Genomic DNA, 24,035 nt, shown 5'->3' on the forward strand with positions numbered 1-24,035 from the left:
CGACCCAGTCGGCTCCTGAGCTGATTTCCCACCCTGCCATCTTAGTTCCTCCTCCAACAGCTTCGGCACCGTTGGAGTCGGTGTTGGTGGAACCGGTGTAAGTTGTAGGGTCGACTCCGACCCTTATTCCAACTCCGCCCTTCGGGTCTGTGTTCGGTACACGGACTTCCTCTGTCGGCCCCGGGGGTGACGCTTCGGGACCGATTCTTTCGGTTCCTAGCCTCCCTCTCGGTGCTTCGGCGGCGGGAGTTCCGTCTGCTGTTGTGGCCTTGGGGGTTGAACCTTCCTAGGACTCTGGGGGTCCCGCCTTCACGGCCATGAGGAGTGCTGTGGCCAAATCCTCTCTGGCCACTTCTACCTTCTCACCACCACCTTCCCTTGGCACGGAGACTAGTTCCTTTGCAGTCCCTCTGTCTCATGACAGCGGAGCCCTGGGGTCTGAGGTTACCCCCGTCGGGGGTTCCCTTCTTCCGGGAGGTCCCTCCGAAGCGTCTTCGGCGGAACCTCCGAGGAAGAAACAGTGCAAGAGGAAGCACGTCGACTCCCCTGATGAGTCTCTCACCTCGGATACCGACCTCGATGATGCGGAAAGGTCCCCCAAGTCGTCCTTGGATGATGTATCCTTTGCGGACATCTTGGAAATCCTTAAGCTACGAGGCGAATGGCAGTCCAAACCCCCTTCTGCTGAGGAGTCGGTGTTCCTCAAGGCCTTCGGGGCTCAGCCCTCCGCCTCCTGGGTGTCTCCGCCCTTCGATGAGCTCTTGGATTTGATCTCCCGAAGGGCATGGGAACATCCGGATTCTGTTGAACCGGTGCCAGCTCGCCCCAATAAATTCCTTTTGGCACCCCCAGATAAGGACTTTCTTACCAAAGGTGTGGCTGTAGATGCCTTGGTGGTGGCATCTGCTTTCCAACAAGATGTGGCAAAGGCTTCAACGTCCATCCATCCTCCTAATAAGGAGTCTAGGAGCATGGATCGGTACGGGAAGCGCACCCTTGCTTCAGCAACCTTTACTTTAAGGTCTCTGAATTACCTGACTCATTTTACGAGATTGCAGAGGGATCTGGTCAAGGAGCTTTCAGATACCCTCTCTGGTAACCTACCTGAGCAGTTGGCCCAGACAGTTAACTCCCAGTTGGCTACCCTGTCCTCCCTATCCAACTCGTCCATGAGGTTCATTTCGTATGCAGCCGAGGGAGCGAGCAGAGTGGCGGGCACAGGTGTTGCTCAACGGAGACAAGCCTGGCTACGCCTGTGTCATTTTGCGGAGGCCTTTAAGTCTTCCTTTGCCGACGCCCCCTTCGATGGGTCCTCCCGTTTTGGACCCAAGGTAAAGGACACTTTGACTCGCTGCGAGCAGGAGGGCAAGACTTTAACTGCCGTAGGGGCCCGGTTTTCCACTCCCTTCAGGCCTTATCCCAAGGCTCAAAGAGAAGGGAAAATGTGGTTCCGTAAGTCTCAAAAGTCTTACTCATCGCAGCAGAGCGATTCCCCTTTTAGAGGCAGAGGAAGGGGAAATTTTTCAGGGAGACGCCGTCACAGAGGCGGCGGAGGCCCCCGCAACACTGGAGACCGTGAGTCCTTTCGTGGCTCCTCCTCCTTCCAGCATCCCTGAAGGAGTGCCCGACTGTGCAGCTCCGGAGCCAGTCGGGGGTCATTTTTCGAGGCACCTAAAGGCCTGGGAAAGTATCACCCAGGACCAATGGGTGCTCCGAATCATCGCCGGAGGTTACACCATTCCCTTCTCTCAACCCCCCCCCCCCACCGTCCCAAAGAATCCCGGACCCACCACCCAGTCAACGGGATATGGCAGCCATTGAAATTTCAAAGCTGCTTCAAAAAGGTGTCATCCAACCTGTCCCCGCAGATCAGACCGGATCAGGGACTTACTCGAGATTCTTTTTGGTACCAAAAAAGACCGGGGACTTGAGACCCATTTTGGATCTCAGCAAATTAAACCGATCAGTGAAAAAGTCCAAATTCCGGATGGTCACCTTGCAAACCATTCTCCCACTTCTGGAGAAGGGTGTTTGGATGTGCTCCATAGATCTCAAGGATGCCTATTATCACATTCTGGTAAATCAGGCATCGAGGAGACCTTGCGCTTCAGCCTAGGGGACAGTCATTTCCAGTTCCGTGCACTGCCATTTGGTCTCACCACAGCCCCCAGGGTGTTCACCAAATGTTTGGCAGTGGTGACTGCTCACCTGAGAAGTCTAGGATTCCAGGTGTTTCCATACCTAGACGACTGGCTCCTAACTGCCACCTCAAGGCATCTACTCTTAAGAACTCTAGCTGCCACTATCTCCCTAGGCAGCTCCTTAATAATCACCTTCAATTGGACAAAATCCGTATTGCGGCCATCACAGCGTATTCTGTTTATTGGTGCAGAAATAGACTCAAGGCAGATGCGAGTCTATCTTCCTGCAGAAAGGATAGCAACATTGCAGTCTCAAGTGCGGGCGTTACTCCTCAGACGTCGAGCTCCAGCGAGAATGGTCCTGCAGCTGTTGGGTTCCATGTCAGCCACCATTCTTCTCGTTCCTTTTGCAAGGTTACATATGAGGATACTCCAGTGACTCCTCTTAGCCCAGTGGTCTTATCAAGACCTCCCCCTCAGTCACCACATATTGGTAACAGAAACGTGCAAGCAGGATCTTCGTTGGTGGCTTTATTCCTCCAACCTGGATCAGGGGCGACCCTTCGTTCCCCCATCCCCCTCAGCCACGTTGACTACGGACGCCTGCCAGACAGGGTGGGGGGGACATTATCTGGACAGGTCGGTCCAAGGCACGTGGCAGTCCGACGAGAATCTTCTCCACATCAGTATCCTGGAAATGAGGGCGGTGCTTCTAACGTTGCAAGCACTACACAACCACCTCCCCCAGGGGACGATTGCCATTCAGTCCGACAACATGTCGGTAGTCTGGTACTTGAACAAGCAAGGAGGGACCATATCTTACCCCCTTTGCAGAGAGGCCATGAAGGTATGGGATTGGGCGATTGCTACCAAATGCTTTCTAGTGGCAACACACATTCCGGGGACATCCAATGTGATAGCCGACAGACTGAGCAGGACTATTCTCTCCCCTCACGAATGGTCCTTGAATCACAAAGTGGTAACACAGATTTTCACGAGATGGGGAATCCCATTGGATCTTTTTGCAACTCCCCTCAATGCAAAATGCCAGCAGTTCTTCTCTCTCATTCCAGCTCCGGTGGAAACCCCCAAGGATGCTCTAGTCCAAGCTTGGCCCCAGGGTCTGCTATACGCCTTTCCTCTGGTTCCCCTTATCCCCAAGGTGGTTCAGAAGGCGATTTGCTTGGAAAGCAAAATGATTCTAATCTCCCCATACTGGCCTCGTCAAGTATGGTTCCCTTTCTTCGCAAGTATGCACTGGACGGTCCCTGGTTCCTGGACCAAGTTCCGGACCTTCTGATTCATCAGTCAATACAGCTCCATCAGTCCCTCCATTCATTGAAGCTAGCAGCTTGGCTACTCCTCTTCCGACCATAGTTAGGAGCCATTCTTTTGACCCTGAGGTTATACATATTTTGTCCTCGGCCCACAAGTCCTCTACAAAAAAGATGTATAGCAGTAAATGGAAGAGGTTTGCTATTTGGGCTCAACTCCGAGGATTAGACCCTATGACAGCTTCTGTGTCAGAGGTTCTGAAGTTTTTAACCTCCCTGTTCAACCAGGGTTGTTCGGTGTCCACCATCAAAGTTCAATTGGCGGCTATTTCCAATTTTCATGAGAATGTAGAACCACCTTTAATGAGCAATAAGTTGTGCAAAGCCTTTATTAAAGGAGCTTGGCTTCTTAGGCCACCTATATCGCATCCTGCACCACCGTGGGACCTTAACGTAGTGTTAGGCGCATTAACCGCACCCCCCTTTGAGCCAGCAGCAACCTGTGACTTGAAATTTCTTTCTTGGAAGACTGCCCTTCTAGTTGCTATCACATCAGCCAGGCGAGTTTCAGAACTTCAAGCCTTATGCATCAATCCACCATACCTGATTTTTCACAAGGATAGTGTTTCCCTAAGACCAAACCCATCCTTTATACCAAAGGTTTGTTCTAAATTTTGCTTGCAACAATCTCTGGAATTACCAGTTTTTTTCCCTAAGTATACAGACAGAGCTGAGTATACATTTCACACCTTAGATGTGCACAGACAGTTACGTTTCTATTTGGATAGGACACAACAAGCACGAAAATCAGATCAACTGTTTGTGTCTTTTTCAGACAATAAATTGGGAAAAGCCGTCACGAAAGTCACTATTGCCAAGTGGATCAGAGACTGTATCAGTCACATTTATCGCATTTCAAATAAAGAGCTTACAATTCCTGTAAAAGCTCATTCTACCAGAGCTATGTCCACTTTGGCAGCTTTTCAGCTTTTCATTCCAAGCTCTCTATTAATGACATCTGTGCAGCTGCTACATGGTCTTCTCTACATACCTTTATTTCTCAATACAAATTGGATGTAGCATCCAGGGGCCGAGCTTCCTTCGGTTCCACGGTTCTCCGGACCGTTTTCCAGTGAGCCACCCAGGATTTAGGTGCTAGGGACGCTGTCCCATATGTACAGAATGTAGGCGAGATAGGATCACATTACATCTTTTAGTTATGTACTTACCATAACTTTAGATGTATGGGATCCATCTCGCCTACATTCCTAATAACCCACCCTCCTTCCCCCTGCCTTGGAGGCCAGAAGAGACCGAACGACCCGAATACAACTGTTTTTTCCTCTCTTGAAACACCTGGCAATCTTATAACAACAGTCTTATGTATGTGTGCGGACAAAGAAGATCTGGGGAAGCAGTAGTGGGGCATCCTGGGATATGAGGAGGCTCAGCCAATAAGAGACTTCGTTCTATAGTATAGCGTGCAGAGTCGAAGCCGAGGATCGGCTCCGAACCCATATGTACAGAATGTAGGCGAGATGGATCCCATACATCTAAAGTTATGGTAAGTACATAACTAAAAGATTCTTCTCTTTCAAATGGACAAGTCTGTTTCTCTATACCTTTCCTCTTATATTGCTGATTTCCAGGATATTGTTAAAGGTCAAAGTGGACTGGTCATGAAGTTCTCCCCCTCACTAATCCTACCAAGGGAAGGATCAAGGGTGTTTCCTCAGAGTTCATTCATTTTCAGTGAAAACAAAGGGTCCCTAATACATTTCCAACCTGAACAAGACTGACAGCTTGGGTGATTCACCCTAATGCCAACTAGGCACGTAATTACAGAGACCATGCTTACTGTTATGAGGAAGGAAACCCTAACACAAGAAAATCTTGCCCAGTAAAATGGAAAATATTCTCCTTTTAATACTTGTCCAAGGACTAAAACCAAAGTATTGCACAAGTGGCACTGGTCCTGGATTACCTGCAGATCTTTTAAAATGTGGACACTTGTACTGCTTTAAAGGTCTAAACTTTTGTAATTTGTCTGCCTTGCAGTGAACCCACATGTGAAACAGTTTCTGAATGCAGTATTACATCTCAGACCTCTGAGAAAAGAAATCTTACCACCGTAGGACCTTAGCTGTGTTTTTAAAAAGCTAATCAAGTCTATTTTGACTCAGTAGTTTCTTCTCTGCCATTTTTATCTTGGAAGATGATGTTTTTGGTGGCAACCACCTCTGATGGAAAGATCTCAGTGTTGCAGGCCTTGATGTGGAAGGAATCCTTTTTAGTTTTTTTTTTTTTTTTTTTTTTTTTTTTTAACCAGGATGGGCTTTCCTTTTGCACTGATCCCTCTTTCAAGCCAAAAGTAGTGTTGTCCTTTAGTCAAGTCATTCACTTACCTTTGTTTTTTTTTTTCTAAGCCCCAAAATAAAGGGGAGATAGGTCTAAATTTCTAGGTTGGAGAAAAAATAGCTTAGATTTTATCCTGATAGGAAAAGAAAAAAGAAAAACTGATCATCTATTTTTATCCCTGGTTAGAGGCATAAAGGAAAATCCATTAATAAGCAAATCCTCCCTAAACATCTTGAAGATAATATTTGTTACTGCTGTTCAGAGTATGACAAACCAGTCCCAGGTAAAGTCAAAGCACATTCTGCTAGAGCCACTACAGCCACCACAGCATTCTTAAGCAGGGTCAGCACCCAGCCTGCTTTAGAAGCAGCCAGCTGGTGCTCAGTACATACCTTCTCAAGACATTACAAACTTGGTGTGACAACTAGATCTGAGGCAGTTTGCCTTGCCATCCTGCAGGGTTTGATCTTCTTAATTTACATTTTCTGCCAGCCACTCATATGACTGTATTCTGGGAGTAACCCCACAGATGATGACTGCAACAATGAATAGTACATTGAACATATTGCAGTTGTGTTAGGAATTTATTAACAATACAGCATGTTTAAGAACATTCACTATTTCAGTCCATATTCCTTTCCTCCGGATTCTTCTGTGGTCCTGAGGTTTGTGTGTTTACTCTTTTTTTTACCTCTCATCTTCCTAACAGGGCCCCTGCTTTTTTTGCACCCCACAGTACTGAGCCCAAGCTCCTCTACTTGCACCTAATTGGACCATTCTTTCCAAAGTCAAGGAAGCAGGGCATAATGGGCAGGCAGGTAAGAGCCCTACAGACCATTCATTCCTGCCCAGGAATCCCCAAGTAAACTTAGCCACTTGTGTCAAGAGTTAGATGATAAGGAAATGCCAGTATTGCTGGATATCCTACCATTTTATTGTTGTAGTATTCATTTCAATAGGGATCCCCTGCCAAGGACGGCCCAACTTCTGACCAGTATACCAAAGCCTTTAGGTTGCTGTAAGGTATGCCATACATCACATGTATGCTCCTCGCATAGTGTACAGCATAAAGATGGCATCTGGATGTACCAATCTCAGAATTTCTTTGCTGCCAGTCCAAACACCATTTCTTGATAGTCGGTCTGAATGCCCTTTCCGTTGCTGGTTCACCAAACCATTACAGATAAGTGCCCCGTTGGGGTTCTTTTTTATTTACCTTTCTTTAATTGTTGCTTGTGGGGTTTTATGTCATCCAAGAAGGGTAAATGCCAGTGTGAGAGACAAATTCCTCATAAAGACCACCACAAACACTGTCTGTTTTGCTTTGACCCCTCTCATAACTAAACATTCTGTTCCATCTGTCAGGCCTTTGTACCTAAAACCCTTTGTAGTAGATTTGCTTCTTTGGTGCTTTATCTTGAAAACCAGTGTCTTAAGCTTCTTGCAAATGACACAATGAAGGGAACTTCCCATTCCAAGGGACAGCCTCAGTGAAGAAGGCCAAGAAGCCTATGTCGGAATTTTCTGCTATTCAGCCTCTGCCAGATGTCTCTTCCAAGGTGAGAGAATGCTTTATCGTTGGATTCCTCTGCCATGACCGGGTTGGAGGCCAGTGGGGATCTGACTTTAAGCACATCCAAGGAGGCATTGCAGACATTTGCTTTGGACGTTCAGGAGGAAACTCGACTGATTATCTCTGAGGGGCCTAGGGGTGTTCCTCAAATGTTAGTCGCAGAAGAAGTCCCTACTACCATTACTGAATACTGTTCTAAGTCAGAGCCTTCTGAATTTTATAAGGTAGATGTCCCATTGAAGAAAAAGCAAAAGACTGAACATATAACTCCTGCTCCTAAGGATCTACAGAGTGAATGGCAGTCCTTCACTCAGGGATTAAGTGCTTTAATGGCATTGAAGCCTGTTCAAGGGAGTTTCTGTTCCAGACCCCCCCGTCCTACTACTCCCCTCTGAGGAGCCGGATTCAGATGAGGAATCCCTTGCTTACTCTTCACAGATTCCTTTTCCTTTGGATTATGAATCAGAGGAAGAGGATCTACCAGTCCTGATATTCCCTTTAAAGAGATTTCTTTTGGGGACACAATCTCCAGGATGATGGAGTTCTTTAAATGGGATTATGCTTAGGTTTCTGAGGTACAAAACAGGTATTATGAGTTACTGCAGATGGATTCTCCTAGGCATTCAGCGCTGTTACCCCTGTTTTGACTCCCTTGTTGGATGCATTTTCCAATGCTTCTAGGGCTTCAGAGTCTCAGTCCCCTGCTCTCAAGAAACCTGATAGATTTTATAGGGCACCCGAGGACTGTAAATTTTTATACAAATGTCCTTCTGCTGACCCCTCAGTTGTGTCAGTGGCTTCTAACAAGCCCTCTCAATTGCTTTCTTCTGCCAAGTTACTGTCCTCTGATAAAGATAGCAGGACCATGGAAAGGATGGAAAGGTTAAGCAAGAAGGTTTATAACTCTGCTACCTCAGCTTTTAGGGCTGTTAATTATCAGACTCATATGTCAAGGTATTTGTTGTCTCTCCTGTCACAGAATTGTCAGTTTATTTCTGATCTTCCAGACTCAGAGGGTAAGACCTCTGCTCTTTCCCTTTTAGGTACTTTATCCCACGTGGCTCATCATTCCATCAAGTGTTGTTATGATGCAGCAAATGCTTCTTCTAGGGCTGCTGCTTTTGCGTCAGTGATGAGGTGTTCTTGGCTTCATCTTCAACTTTTGCCTGATGACATTAAGGCTAAGTTGATGGATGCCCCTCTTGACAATAGACTCTTGTTTGCTGAAGCTGCTGTCGCTGTGTATGAATCGCTTCAGGATAAGGGCAAGGCTTTGCAGGAACTTAAACATGTGTTATCTTTGTCCTGTGCCTAAATTTCAGAGAAACTATCCCAATAAACCAGTCTTTGTTCTCAGGCAATCTCATCCTCCTCCTAAGGGTAAAAAAGGTGGCAAGTGGGCTCCTCCTGCTAATGCTACTCAGACTTCTGTGCCTCAGAAGTCTTCTTTTCCAGATAAAGCAGGTGCTTTCTGACTATCCTGTTTTTCCTAGTCACTTTGCTCTTTCTCTTCTTCTCTCGCTCTCTGTTCCTGTTTGGCTATAGATTACTCAGTATTCCTGGGTCCTGTTCATTTGGGTCTGTGTTCAGTCATTGAACGGAAAAATCACAAAATGGCATTACATTGAAAATGCCATTCAGCGAAATTCCCCATGTGGGGGGCTGTACCCCCCACTAATTATATATACCAACTCTAAGATCGCACTACAGTGAGGACAAGGGCAAACTTCCTGACCCCTACTGTAGTGAGATCTTACTCGAATGGCTCGATGAACAGCATGTTTGATGAAGCATGAAGTTCCATGCTTTTTCCATTTGATGACTGAACATAGACCGCTGTCCATTATTGCCAGGGGTATTTCATGGTCTGGAAATCCGTTCCCCCTTTTATGGGTATACTACAGCCCCCTCGGGACAACTGTCTTTCCATAGGTGCTGCAGAATCTTTTGACTGAGGGTACTATTCAAGAGGTACCTGTGCATCAAAGGGGGGGGGGGTTACTCCAGGATGTTTCTATTGCCCAGGAAAGAGGGTACTGGGAGACCAATTCTAGACCTCTCTAGACTTTTCTGAAGGTGCCCTCTTTTCAAATGTTGTCCCCTCAGACTTTGTTCCCCTTTTTGTTTCCTCAGATTTTTATGGTGTCTCTGGATCTCAGGGATGCTTATCTCCATGTTACAATTCATCCTCTTTTCTGGAGGTTTTTAAATTTCTCTGTTGCTTCCTGGCATTTTCAGTTTTGTGCTTTGCCCTTTGGCCTTTATACTGCCCAAGGTATTCACCAAATGCCTCATTCCTGTGATTGATTTTTGCAGTACTCATAGGATCCAATTATTTCCTTACTTGAATGAAAATAAACTTCAATAAGACTTTTCTGACTCCTTCTCAAGACCAGCTTTTCTGGGGTGCAGGATACAGACTGTGCCTGTGCTGGCATCCCCGTCTCCTCCCAAGGTCTAATCACTCATTTCTTTCATTCAAACTCTTCTTCTGGCCTCTATAACAGTCAGGGAATTTCTAAGAGCTCTGGGGTTCATGGCATCCATCATCCCTACCCTCCCTCTGACCAATCTCCACATGAGAATGATTCACTGGCTTCTCAAGTCAGTTTGGTGTCAGCACTTGTATCCCCTAGAATTTATAGTTCTTGTTCTATTTTATCTCTAGAAGGAACTTCACTGGTGGATCCAGCAGTTGTCTCTAAATCCAGGACTTCCTTTTCATCCCCTAGTCCCTCTCAGGAGCTGTTCACAGATGGTTTAGACATGGGATGTGGAGTAGTTTTTGGCTCCCTAAAGGTGCAGGGGGTGTGTTCGCCTCTACAACAGAAAGAACACACCAGTGTCAAAGAGATGAGAGCTCTTCTGCTAGTGCTTCAGGCTTTTCATCCTCTTTTCTCCCCCAGGACCTCCCAAGGTGTTTTGCCTGTTGGCACTCCTAGTGAGGGATCTTGCTATCTATTATCAAGCGACTCTTCAGGCAGTTTACATTCAGCCAGATCAAAACATTGTGGCAGACACTCTGAGCAGATCCCTAACTTAATTCCATGAATTAATGCTTCACAGGGATGTGTTACTGGACATTTTCCACCAATGGGTTACTCCTCAAATAGATCTTTTTGCCTCCTCTCTGAACAAACAACTTCTTCTATTTTGTGCCAGAGTCTCAAGTCCTGTGGTTTGAAAGGTGGACACCCTATCTTTTGCTTGGAAGGGGATATTTCTTTATACTTTTCCTCCCCTATCCCTTATTCCAAAACTCCTGTTCAGAATTCAACAGGATGCTCCTTAAATCGTGTTGGTGATTCCCTTTTGGCCAAGACAGCATTGGTTCCTCTTCTTCTGCACTTAGTCAAGGGCAATCATCACAAGATACCTCACAGGATGGTGGATCTACCCGCACAAGACAAGGGATCTCTCATCCATGCCCACCTATCCATTCTTCAGCTGACACTGTGGTCGATAGGTTTTTAATTTCATATAGACACCTTTTTTTCTGGGGAAGTGCCTAGGGTCCTTCAGGAGGCCAGGAATCCCAATAGTAGGAAATCCTACTTATCCAAATGGAAGAGGTTTTCTGTTGAGTTTCTTTCTCATAACCTGGATCCATTTTCTGTGGATGTTCCTTTGGTTCTGTCTTACCTGTGTGAATTGTTCAGTGCTGGGTTGGCTTAGTCATCTGTTAAGTCCCACTTATCAGCTGTCTCTGCTTGTCTGCCTTTATCTCCTCCTTTAACTTCTAGATTTGAAGCTAGACAGTTCCTTAAAAGCATCCTTCATATTAGGCTTCCCAGGAAGACTGCTTCTCCTCTCTGGGATCTTAATTTTGTTTTGGAAGAATTGTCTCAGGCTCCTTTTGTGCCTGCAGCTTCAGCTTCCTTGAAACGTTGCTCTTGGAAGACTGTACTTTTGTTAGCCCTGACTTCTTCCACATGACTGTCTGAGCTTCAAGCCATTATGGCTTGTTCTCCTTTTTTTGGTGTTTCATAAGGACAGGGTGTCCTTGCGTACTAATCCATCTTTTATGGCCAAGGTGGTGAATGAGTTGTCCCTTAATCAGTCTATTCATTTGTCCAACTTTTTCCCTTCTCTGCAATTTGCCAGTGGGAAGGTGATGCACACATTGGCTATACATAGGCAACTCAGATGTCATTTGGGTAAGACTAAGACTGTTAGAAAATTTGATCAGCTCTTTGTTTCCTTTCATCCTAGATCCTTAGGATTAGTGGTGTCCAAGCAGACTATTTGTTCTTGCATTTCAAAAACTATTTCTTTTTGTTATTCCTTTCATGGTAAGAGCCTTCCTTATTCTGTTAAAGCTCATTCTACTAGAGCTATGGCTTCTTCTGGTGCTTTAAGGGTTTGGATACTAATTGTATTCCTGAGGCAGCTATCTGGACTTCTGTGGACACATTTACCAAGCACTGCAGGTTGAATGGAGACTCCAGAGCTAGGGTTGGTTTTGCTAGGGCCATCCTTCATGTCTTCCTAGAAGGCTTTGCTGGTCCTTCCTGCTACCACATTTCTTCCTGAGCTTTGGCACTCTCCCCATTGTAATGAGTACTGCAGCAATGAAATGGAAGGACATTGTACAGTTGTATAAACTCTTACCATAGTGGTAGATGTCCTTCTCTTCACTGTTGCAGTATTCATTCCTGCCCTCCTCCCCCTGGTCTATTTGTACTGATTACCTATCTATTCCTTGGACTGGCATTCCTACTGGAGCTGTCAGTTTTGAGGTTGGTATGTCCAGACATCACCTTTATGCCCTACATTATGTAAGGAGCATATCTACATTGTACTGCATACCTTAAAGCAAGCTAAAGGATTTGGTATACTGGCCAGACATCAGGCTGCCCTTGGCATTGGATCCTGATTGTAATGAATACTGCAACAGTGAAAAGAAGGACATCTACCATTATGGATTTTACACAACTGTATTTTCTGTTGGGCAGTCTACATTTTCCCTCAGTGGAATGTTTTAATTTTGGTGTGTTTACATGTCATCAAGAAAGGGAAAATGTCAATGTGGGAGGCAGATTCCCTATAAAGACCATCATGAGCAGTGTCTGTTATGTTTGGGTGCATCTCACAACCATACACAGTTTTCTGTCTGCTGAACCTTAATCCCTAAGACCCAAGGTAGTCATCTCTCCTCCTCATTGATTTACCTAGAGAACCAATGTCTAAAATTGTTGACACAAAGTGTTATGACAGAATCTTCCCATCCTGAAGGTCAGTCATCTGCCAAGAAAAAGACCAAAAAACTCAAGTCTGATTCAGCTGCTGTACCACCTCCCATGGATGACTCTCTTGAGGCTAGTGAAAGCCCAGTGTATCCAGTTGCTGCATTGGATTCCTCTCCCACAACCTATCAGAGGCCAACATGGATCCAAGTTCTGACATGTCCTCAGAGGCTTTACAAACTCCTGCTCTGGATGTTGAGGGGAACTTTGGCTGATTATATCTAAGGGACCGAAGGGGATTCCAGTTTGGGAGGAGATTCCTACTGTGTTGGTTGAATGTTGGCAAGGGTCCAAACCTCCTAGAGTTTTTTGGGCAGATGTCCCTCAAAAGAAAAAAGAAAAACATATTTCCCTTGCTATTAAAGATTCTCAACATGAATGGCAGGATTTTACTCAGGGGTCTGTTTGCCTGTTCCTCCCTGGTTAGCTACTTCTCTTAAGAGAGGCCCTGAGAGCAGGAGTCCTCTGAAGAGGATTTGGATTCTGGGGAAGAGCTTTTGGCATATTCTTCTCAAATCCCTTCACCTGTGGATTATGGGTCTGAGGAAGAGGATTCTTTCAGTCCAGATTCTCCTTTACAAGAACTCTCTTTTGGGGACACTAATTCTCATATGATGGAATATTTCAAATTGGACTGTTCTTAGGTTTCTGATATTCAAAAGAGGTGTTATGAACTCCTCCTGATGGAGTCTCCCAAACCTTCTGTTGTTCCTCTAGTCCTGGCTTTACAAAGTGCCTGATGATTAAGTTTTTGTACAAATGTCCTTCTGCTGATCCTTCTGTAGTGTCTATGTCTTTCAACAAACCTAAACTTTTGCTATCTACTAAACTACTTCCTTCAGATAAAGACAGTAGAACAATGGAACATCTAGGCAAAAAGGTCTACACTGCTGCCACCATGACTTTTATGGCTATTAATTACAAGACTGATATGACCAAGTATGTTTTAGCCCTTCTTTCCCAAGCGTCTTGGGCATATTCTGACCTCCCTGATTCAGAAGTGAAGGCCTAAACCCTTTCTTTATTAGGTTCTACCTCTCACATGGTTAGTTACTCTTCAATGTAGTTATGAGGCAGCTGATGCTGCTGTATTTGGTTCTGTTTTGAGACATTACTCTTGTGGTTGTCTTCAGCCTTTACCTGATGACATGAAAGCTAAATTGTTGGATGCTCCTTGTGATAATAAGAACCTTTTTGGCTCTGCTACTGCTGCTGAGCTTTTTAAGTCCCTACTTGATAAAGGCAGGACTTTGCATGAATTGAAATATATTTTTCTTTGTACTATCCGTAAATGTCAGAGTAATTAGCCATCCAAATCTCCCTTTGCATACAAACAGTCTCACTCTTCAACTAAATGTAAAAAGGGTTCTAAGTATGTACCTCAAGCTACGTTTACTCAGACTCCTACTTCTCAGAAGCCTCCTGAATCAGGTTTTATGTGACAGTTTGCTTCTCCTTTTCCTAGGCCAATTTCTTTTATCCCTTTGTCTTTTTCTGTCCATTCCCGGTTGGTTAAGGGACACTCAAGACTCTTGGGTTTTGTCCATCATCCACCAGAGATATTTCATAGTGTGGAAATCCCTTCCTCCTTTTCTGGGCATCGTTCAACCTCCTCAGGAGCAGAATTCTTTCTTTCCAGAACTGCTTCAGCCCCTTTTGGCTCAGGGCACCATTCAGGTTGTGCCCCCTACCCCGGAAGGGAAAGGTTTTTATTCTAGGATGTTCCTGGTTCTCAGGAAGGAAGGCACCTGGAGACTATTCAGGACCTTTCTCAGCTCAACATCTTTCTAAACGTCCCTTTCTTTCTGATGTTTTCACTTCAAGCCCTATTCCCTCTTCTCCTTCTCCAGGCCGCCTTGGTATCTGTGGACTTCAGGGATGCCTACCTAAACATCCCCATGCACCCCCTTTACAGGAAGGTTTTATGTTTGTTTTGTCCTTGCATTTTCAGTTCTCTACTTTGACCTTTGGCCTCTCCACTTCCCGAAGAGTATTCACCAAATGCCTCATTCTTGTCATTGCCTTCTGCAGGATGAGAGACATTCAGATCTTTCCTTATCTAGACAATCTGTTCATTCAGATCTGATGAAGTTATCCCATATGAAGACAAAAGCGCTACTCCATTGATTCTATTCTGGATTTGGTACAGTCTTTTACAGGAAAGTGTTTTGTAATAAAACTAGAAAGTTTTAACAGTAAGTTCTAACAATTTCTCCATTGCTCCTGGACACTTATGTGGTTCCTTTCCAACTTCCAGTCCCATTTCAGGAACTCTTTTCAGATGCCTTACATAGGGGTGTGGAGCATCTTCAGTTCCCTCAAGATCCGGGGTCTCTGCATTTTAATGAATGAATGCCAGGCAAAGACCTTCAAGCAGAAAACTTCTAAATGGACATGCTTCAGCAGAGAACTCCATGATCTTATAGGCCTTCTGAACAACTAACAATCTGGAGTGTTCTGACAAGAATACTGGTTTGCTAAAAAAAGTTTACATTAAAATGCAGAGCCAGGTGCCACATTGTTGTTCATAAACACATATTCACATTTTGCCTACTTTCTACACATATAGATATGTTTTTATTCCTGTCACGTACATACTTATAGTTTGGTGATTTATGTATCATATAATGGATATTGTGCTCCTGTGGCTTGCATCATGACTGAAAATTATCTGTATAGACAAATTTACTTGCCTGTTTAATACATAAATAATTTGAATGGGTTGTTCTGAAAGAAACTTGTACATGTTTTTAGTGCATAGAGATGAAGTTTAGCCTGTACGTCCTGTACACAGTCATTAACTCAGGTTGCTTGGTGTAGGTTATTCTTAAACAGTAAATTTAGCTGCAATTTAAAAACTGCCTCAATTGGGTTTCGAGTGTGTTTTAAAATTTAAATGTAAACATGCAACATTATTTGTTAAATCCATAGGACAAGCTGTATTGTTATCAAATGAAATGTGCTATGCTGTATGCAAACTAAACTGGTAAACAGTACTGAGATTTCCTGGTTTGACTTCCATGGTAGTGCAGCGGTAGTGTTGTTGCCTCGCAGCAAGAGGTTCTCCTGTTCGATTCTCGGCTTGGGTTGGGAGTGCCTTCTGTGTGGAGTCTGCATGTCCTCCCCACGGTCGAGTGGGTGTTTGAAAGACATGCGTTGAATGGGCATACATTCGTTAAAGGTTGGCCTTGGGCTGGCAACTCGACACCATAAAAAAAAAACTGCCAATCATTAGTGGACCGGAGTTCCGCTGTGGCGACCCCTAACCGGGAAAAGACGAAAGACAAACAACAATAACTGAGATTTCCTGGTTGTAATGAGAACCAGAAGAATACACATCACTTTAATAAATAAACTCACAACAGAAACCAGTGGAAGCCTATATAACTGATATATAGTCCAAAGTCAAAACATTGCGTGACACAAATTGTGATAGACTTTGAATGGGTGTTTATTCAGACTGGTTTTCTTGCCAACTTCTTATAGGACAACTTGGACAAGTAATGTTTAAGTCATAGTTACAGCCCATTGTGAAATTATACTGCAGTATTTCAAAGTATTTCAAACTGATCTATGTTTAAATAACTGTGGATATGCTGTTCCTGGATTCCATTTATGAAACAAGATATATCAATGCATGTTTTATTATAATTTATATTTTCTGTAAGTTACATGGATGAAAAGAGTAAGTTAAGCAAATGAAACTGCCTTTTTTTTTTTAGCTGTTAGCATTCTTCAGTCAAGGAGAAATGGAGACATGCCTTTTAGAACAGGTATGTTATCACAATGTTTGATTTAAATTGTTTATGTATATATGTATACACAAGACAATAAAGTACACTTACTTTTCAAAGAAACATATACACATTGCTGAAGCATGTTTTGTGAAATGTGTAAGTACAGCATAGTATGAGACGTTTCGGTAAAATTTATTATTACTGCACTGACTCTGAAAGCCACAGTGGCGCAGTGTTTAGGACTGCTACCTCACAACATTGTACTGTTCTCTTCTTTAGTTATCAGTAGGGATGCCTTCTTTGTGGAATCTCATTGTTTAATCTGTTTGCAGTGTTTTTTAATATTTTTGTTTTTCTGCCACATTCTGAAAACGTGTAGATGATTTGGCAACGTGTGTGTGTGTGTGTGTGTGTGTGTGTGTGTGTGTGTGTGTGTGTGTGTGTGTGTGTCTGTCTGTCTGTCTGTCTGTCTGTCTCTGTTTCTCTCTCGGGATAGATTTTCCCTGCCTTGCTCCCACTAAGCATCTTGAGAGACTCTGGCTACTCCACAGCCATAAATTGTATTAAATGGGTAATCAGACAATGAATGAATAAACCCCAAGTCTTTGAACTAAAGGAAGTGGTAGCTATTACTTTCAAACAGTAGCATATTAAATATACTTTGGGCCCCACCCCCACACACTTCTTGTTTAGTAGGACCTTAAATGTAAGGTAACAAGGGCATTACCAAATGCAATATACATCAACAAGAAACAGTTCTCGACCAAAACCAAGAAAAACAGGCAATTCTCTGAAGAATGTCACCAAGCACAATTAAATCCACCACAATCGAAAAGTGAAATGCAAACTACAGTTTATTAACGCAATTCCAAAACCAAGGCATTTTCGTCCTAACCACTGGACTTCATCAGGTAATTTCTTACATCATTAAAATCAGTCATATACTTCCTTCATTTCCATTTTCCAATCAAATGACTTCAATTAATTCAAATAGACAAATCAGTATGCATCTAAAATCTCATGAATATTAAAATACAATTCATTTAATTCACATAAATACATCAAATTTCTATAAAAACTTTAACTTATATCTATTAATCACTATTAAAATCAATTCCATTCATATTAAAGGGGCTAATTATATTTTTCTAAATATATATATATATATATATATATATATATATATATATATATATATATATATATATATATATATATATACACACACACACACACACACACACACACACACACACACATTAATAGCAAAAGTTAATACAACAGCACCATCTATTGACCATATGTTTTACTACACTTAAAATTATATTTTAGCTGCCTTTAATTTCATTACAGGTAAAATTGATATATATTCATTTAAACCTGGGATTTATTTGCTTCCAGTGTAATCTGCCACCATAGTTCTCTATATCCTATGGTGTCCTCCCATGGTTCCCCTCTAATATTATTCTTTATATGTTCAATTACAAAAAAATAAAATATACTATCTTCACATACCTTCGTATGTCTATACAATGCATTAGTATCTTTCATTTTTATAATATCATAGGTATGCACGTAAATTCTTCTTTTTAAAGTTCTCTCCGTTTTGCCTATGTAAAAGGACCCACATTTGACACAGGTGGCCAGATACACTAATCCCTTGGTATCACAACTATATAATCCATTACTCTTAATCAATTTACCTCTGCTCTCAATATATATATTCTCCTTATTAGCTATATACTTACACTGACTACATTTCCCACATTTAAATGTTCCTTTGTTCCTATTTTAGTATTTTAATATTCATGAGTTTTTAGAGGTATACTGATTTGTCTATTTGAATTAATTGAAGTTATTTGATTGGAAAATGGAAATGAAGGAAGTATATAACTGATTTTAATGATGAAAGAAATTATCTGATGAAGTCCAGTGGATAGGACGAAAATGCCTTGATTTTGGAATTGCGTTAATAAACTGTAGTTTGCAATATACATCAACAGTTTTGAGAGGCCAATCAATCAGCATGCCTTTGTGAACCAACTGGAGTACCTGTAAAAAATTTCCTGAATATTGTGAAAACATGCAGGCTTTACACAGATGGTAAGCTGAAAGTAAGGACTGAATCCTAGAGTTTGGACATCGAGGCAGTAGCAACATTAACATGCAACTAACCAAAAACATCATAGCAATAAACTGCAAGTGTAATTTTTGTTTATAATATAAATAGATGATGGTGGATGCTGTAGCAGTCATGTTGTTGCCCAAAATATATGAACACAAATCAGTGCCCCATTCAGCGAGGGCTAACCAGTTGTAGTGATATTTTTTTTAACTATTTTTAGACTGAAATAAAAGAAAAGATTCACATACCACTTTGTAGAATTGGTAATTCATCCACAAATACCATGTTATTCCGATTAAGAACACTGTCACTGGTGTATAACATATACCATTTACTCAGTCTACCATTATCTAAGCAATAAACAAAGTTCTTCTGCTGTTTCCTGCTGAAATAAACAATTCTGTGATTTTATTATTTATTTATGGGTCTAAAAGGAGTAACTGAATGGTCACATTGGACCCTTTTCAGCCAGGAATGAGGTCATAGAATGCTATAAACTAAAGCTGGAGGCATGTCCATATTCATTAAGGATATCCACACCTCCAGGCTCGTTGCTCAACATAATGCATCCAGAATTATCCAAGTGCAACTAACACTGGGCAAGACTGCAATCCAAGTTGCAGCTTGTTACAGATCCCCCACCATGCCCCAGGATTCCCACTCTTCATTTCTTAAGGTACTGGAAAATATTAAGGTACAACCCAATACCTTAATTACGGGTGATTTCAACTACCTCACCATCAACTGTGAAAACTACTCATGTACCAACTCATTCGCTCAATGTTTTCTGGAATTCATAAATTCCAACACCTTGGATCAGCTTGTCCACACCCCCATCAGGGGCAGCAGTATCCTGGACCTGGTCATTACCAATATGGGTAACCGGTGTTCCATGCCAGAGGTCAACTCCTTGCTGGTCAGAGCCAACCACAAGCTAATCACCCTAGACATCCATATCCCCTCCCACACCTCATTAAGGAAACCACTATCAAAAACTACTCCAAAGCCAGCTACATGCTTCTTAAAACAGAAGTGGCAAACTACACAACACCCATGCAAATGGAAAATACAGGTACGACTGCTGAATCTTACACAAATGCACTGTATATGTATAAGCACGTACATGAGTGCATGGATTGTGCTACCCCCAACAGAACCAAGACACTATCCTCCAGAAAAAGGAAGCCAATCTGGTGGTCCCCTGCCATAAACAAACCCAACAACAGAAGGTAGAAGCTGTTGCAAAAAAAGAGTAAGAGCCCAAGATTGGAGAAACTCCCTGGTCAGCCTCACCAAGAAGCTGAGATCCCTCACAAAATCCTCCAAAGCCAGTTATGAAAATAAAATCGCCACTGATTCCAAAGACAACCACAAAGCATTTTAAAGCTATGTCAAGAATCTCAATGGCAACACTCAGATCTGCTCTGAGCTACAGCACAATGGCACTAAGTGTACAGAACCAACTGATATTGCCAGCATCCTGGCAGATAGGTTCAGTGCTAACTTTACCCACCTCTCACCTTCCAAAGGGCTTATCTTAATACCAGAAGAATGCAAAGCCCCTGTAATCATGGATGAACAAGTAAAGATCACACTCTCCAAAGCCAAGAACACAGCATCCATGAGAACCAGACAACATTCCAGGCTGTGTACTGCATGAATTACAGAACGAACTGGCACCCCAAGTACCGTGTTCAATCATAGCCTCACCTCAGGCTATGTGCCTACTGAATGGTGCACCGTGATGATCATCCCACTCCACAAAGGGGGTGCCACCACTGACCCCGGACACTGCTCCATTAGCCTAATGAGCCTGGTCTGCAAGGCCATGGAACGTATTATCTTAGAGGTTTTAAACAAAGATATAGGTAACCTCCAAACCCTGGACCCACTCAGTGTGGGTTTGTAAAAGGTAGAGCATGTGTACTAAACATGACTGACTTCTTTGAAACAGTCACTAGAGCCGTAGACGAGGGCAAGGTAGTGCACACAGCCTATCTTGACCTCACCAAGGCTTTCAATACCATCCCCCACTATGGAATTATAGATAAACTCACTAAACTGGGCATAAATCCCTATGTCACAAGATGGGTAGCCAACTGGCTCACTGACAGAACCCACACAGTAAAAGTAGCCGACTCCAAGTCCGACTTCAGATCAGTGACGAGTGGAGTACCACAGGGTACGGTCCTTGGTCCTCTCCTGTTCAGCATCTACTTCTCTGAAGTGCAGGCCAACACAAAAGGTCTTTGGCTAATAAAGTTTGCAGATTACTGCAAACTGGGAGCCATAATAGAATCACCTAATGATGTAGACATTCTACAAAAGGGCCTCACAGAGACAGATGTTTGGTGTCAAAGTCATGGCCTCTAGCTCAATACCAAGAAGTGCATTGTCATCCCCTTTGGGAAAAACTCGGTACCCATGAACTACCACATAGGCGGTAGCTCACTAAACGCTGAAAGTGTGATAAGAGACCTCTGGACACAGGTGGACAGTAGTCTCTCCTTTGTTATCCACATCATCACAGTAGTCAGGAAATCCTTCTACATGGCACACCTCATCACAGAAGGCTTCTCCACTATAAAAAGGTCATTGTTCCTCTCTACTCATCCCTCATCAGACCCATTATAGAGCACAGTGCCTCGTATGGCATGTATCTCACAAGACACCTACAACAATTGGAAAAGCCACAGAAATACCTCACTAAGAGGATTACCGGCCTCAAACAGATGCCATACGCAGACAGTCTCAAAAAAACTCCAGCTGTACTCCGTCACATATTGCCTACTCAGAGGCGATCTCTAACATACAAAGCTGTTTCAAACCCAATGCTGCTGGACATGCTACACTTAAAGAAATCCCAATCTCTCTGAACCACATACTCCAGGGACCTAAACCTTGTCACCACAATAAACAGAACATGCTGTAGGGATAGATTCCTGTCCCAGAGACTTCCCATACTCTGGAACAAACTATCCATTCATGTCAAGCAAAGCTCTTCATTGGCCCTCTTTAAGAAAAATCTTGACGACTGGATGGAAAATAGGAAATTCACCTCTGGAATCACTTCTGCGGCACTGCTTGACAGGGGCACAGGAAAATAATTTTCTTGGGTGGCAAAAGCTAGGGAACCTTTTTGGCTTAGGCTTATATAGGCCCCAGGACCGATAGCCTAGTACCTACCTATGAACCTGTACTTCACACACACATGCACAGTGCAGTTCCTATTCATTATATAGTGCAAGAATGCAAGTTTCTCTCAACAACACATACCTGCCTCTGCACTGCCCCCACAAGCTTTGCATATTCCCTCATGAATAACTGTCCACATTTTGAACGACAGAAAAGCTAGGTAATTTAGACAGATTACATTCTCACAGACTAATGAATCATACTGTATTGAACTGTCTGTCTCCCATACTAGGAGTCTGGAAAAGTGTAACATCTTCAGATAATATTTAAACTGAATATTTAAAACAATTGCGTACTCCTCTGGGATTGATTTCAATAATTTGAATAATTTACTTATTACCCCATCTGGACCTGGCACTTTGCATTTTTGATTGCAAGCATCTTCTATATACTTCTTTTATAATTGACTTTTAGCTACCTTAGTATTACTTTCTGTGTTTCTGTGACTAATGTGCTCATTAGGTTTAAGTTTGCACTTAAAATAGGAATACATTCTTTATCATTAGTGTACCAATCTCCTTGTTGTAGTTTCTTTCCCTTTCCAAAGGCAGGTAGTTGCTAGAAAATATAAGACAGTCATTACTTTCAACTACATTTACCATTAGTTTTTATTTCTGTTTATCATGTAGATTATTTTTTTTTATTTTAAATAGGTTTTATAATATATTTTGGTTTTCAGTGCTATTAAATAGTACCCCGTATGTGTTGTATGGATCAGATTTTTAAAGATTATTTTAAACATTGTTCCTCAAACCATTATTTTTTCATCTTTAACCAACTTTTACCAAAGGACTGAAATTCTTTTATCTCTTGTGTTATCTCAGGAAAATATTTAACCATATTTACATTCAATGTAGTCTCTTAAATAAGTAAGGAACATAAAAACTCAGAAGCAAAAAGCAACAAAAGCCGAAGCAAAAAAAAAAAAAAAAAAAACAAAATGCCGGTGCGATAACTCCACACAAAAAAAACAGATTTTATTACACAACCGAAAAATAAAAAATACAGGATTAAGCACTTTCGTCTGTTTGTATCTTAAGTCTTCAGAAATTATTAAAACCACATTACATCCACCTGTTTAAATACTTATTTATACTTAAAGCATGTGATTAAAAATCCAATCAACAGTGTCATACAATTTTAAAATATTAAAAATATTAAAACCTATTAACTTCTTGGACACAAAAAAAAGAAAAAAAAACTATATTGCAAAGAAACTTTTTTTCTTTAAATAACATAGGACTTAAGGCGTAGTATACTAACAACAAAAATATGCTCGTTCAAACCTAGGGAGACGCAGGCATTCAATTTAACTTGCCACATCATTTCTTTGTATTCAATCAAGTCCTCACAGAGTCCACCCCGGACATCTTTAGAAATGATGTCTAAGCCAAAAAAAGCAAAACAATGTTCTGGAAAAAGTTGAATACGTTTATATAGGGAGTTTTTCATGGCTTTGTTTTTTATATCCGAACCATGTTCATTCGTTCCCTAAATCTTTGTTTGGTCTTTCCAATATAAAACCCACTGTACTGCAAATGTTTCACCATGTAAATAATCCCCACAGCATTACAAGTACAATGGAAAGAAGTATGAACATCATACTTCCCAACTGTAACCTTCTGTCTTTCGAAAATACATCTACATCGTCTACAGAAGCCACACTTAAAAGTGCCCTTTCTCCTATTAGGCAAAGTGGAAACCATTTCAAAAAATCTCTTAATTGGTCTCCCAATCCTGTGTGCAATCCATGGTATCACACACAGAGTATCTAGGATTTTCCCAAAGCAAGAAAATAATTTCCAATTCTTGAGAAGAATGCCAAAATACCACTATGGTCTTCAGTACATGTGGTAATAAAAGCACAGTCAAAAGTACTATTTCCATTTTGTTTGTGGGTATTCCTAGAAATATCAGCAGGTGAATCAAAAAAGTTTTTAACTAAAGGGACTAAAAACATTTAACTACTTGTATCTTGCTAACTATATCCATATGACAGAGCTTCCAATTTCTCAGTTTTTCTATTATTTTTTGCTTAAGACTCTTCCAACGTATCCTTAGCTGCCACACCAGAATCCTTTTTATCCACACTCTTAAGTACTTCATTTTATTATATCCACATAAATATGGATATTGCTGAAACAATGTTTGTGTGGGTACACAATTCATAGCTACTGCCTTTGTTTTGGCTTCGTTAATTTTGTATCCTGAAAAGATGTGAAACTGCCTCAAAATGTTCCACAACACTGAAATGTCCTTTTCTTGTGTTATCTGGTATGAAATAATATCATCTGCAAATAGAGCCAGCCTTTCTTGACTGCCATACCAATTATATCCTTGAATTTGTAAGTCTCTTATTTTCTTAGCCAGTGGTTCTCAATATAAT

The 24,035-nt window shown here is 42.2% G+C and overlaps 1 protein-coding gene across 1 annotated transcript in view; it reads left to right on the plus strand.

Annotated features, from left to right (window-relative positions):
- Positions 1–24,035, plus strand: part of LOC122815034 (gamma-secretase-activating protein-like) — a 529,462-nt gene that overhangs the window by 372,063 nt on the left and 133,364 nt on the right. Inside the window, exon 5 of the mRNA XM_044087285.1 lies at positions 16,315–16,365. Within this exon, the coding sequence (XP_043943220.1) occupies positions 16,315–16,365 (51 nt within the window). The remainder of the gene's footprint in view (positions 1–16,314; positions 16,366–24,035) is intronic.

Source organism: Protopterus annectens, chromosome 11.part0 (assembly GCF_019279795.1).
Source record: "Protopterus annectens isolate FY-2018-M chromosome 11.part0, PAN1.0, whole genome shotgun sequence".
Taxonomy (NCBI): domain Eukaryota; kingdom Metazoa; phylum Chordata; order Ceratodontiformes; family Protopteridae; genus Protopterus; species Protopterus annectens.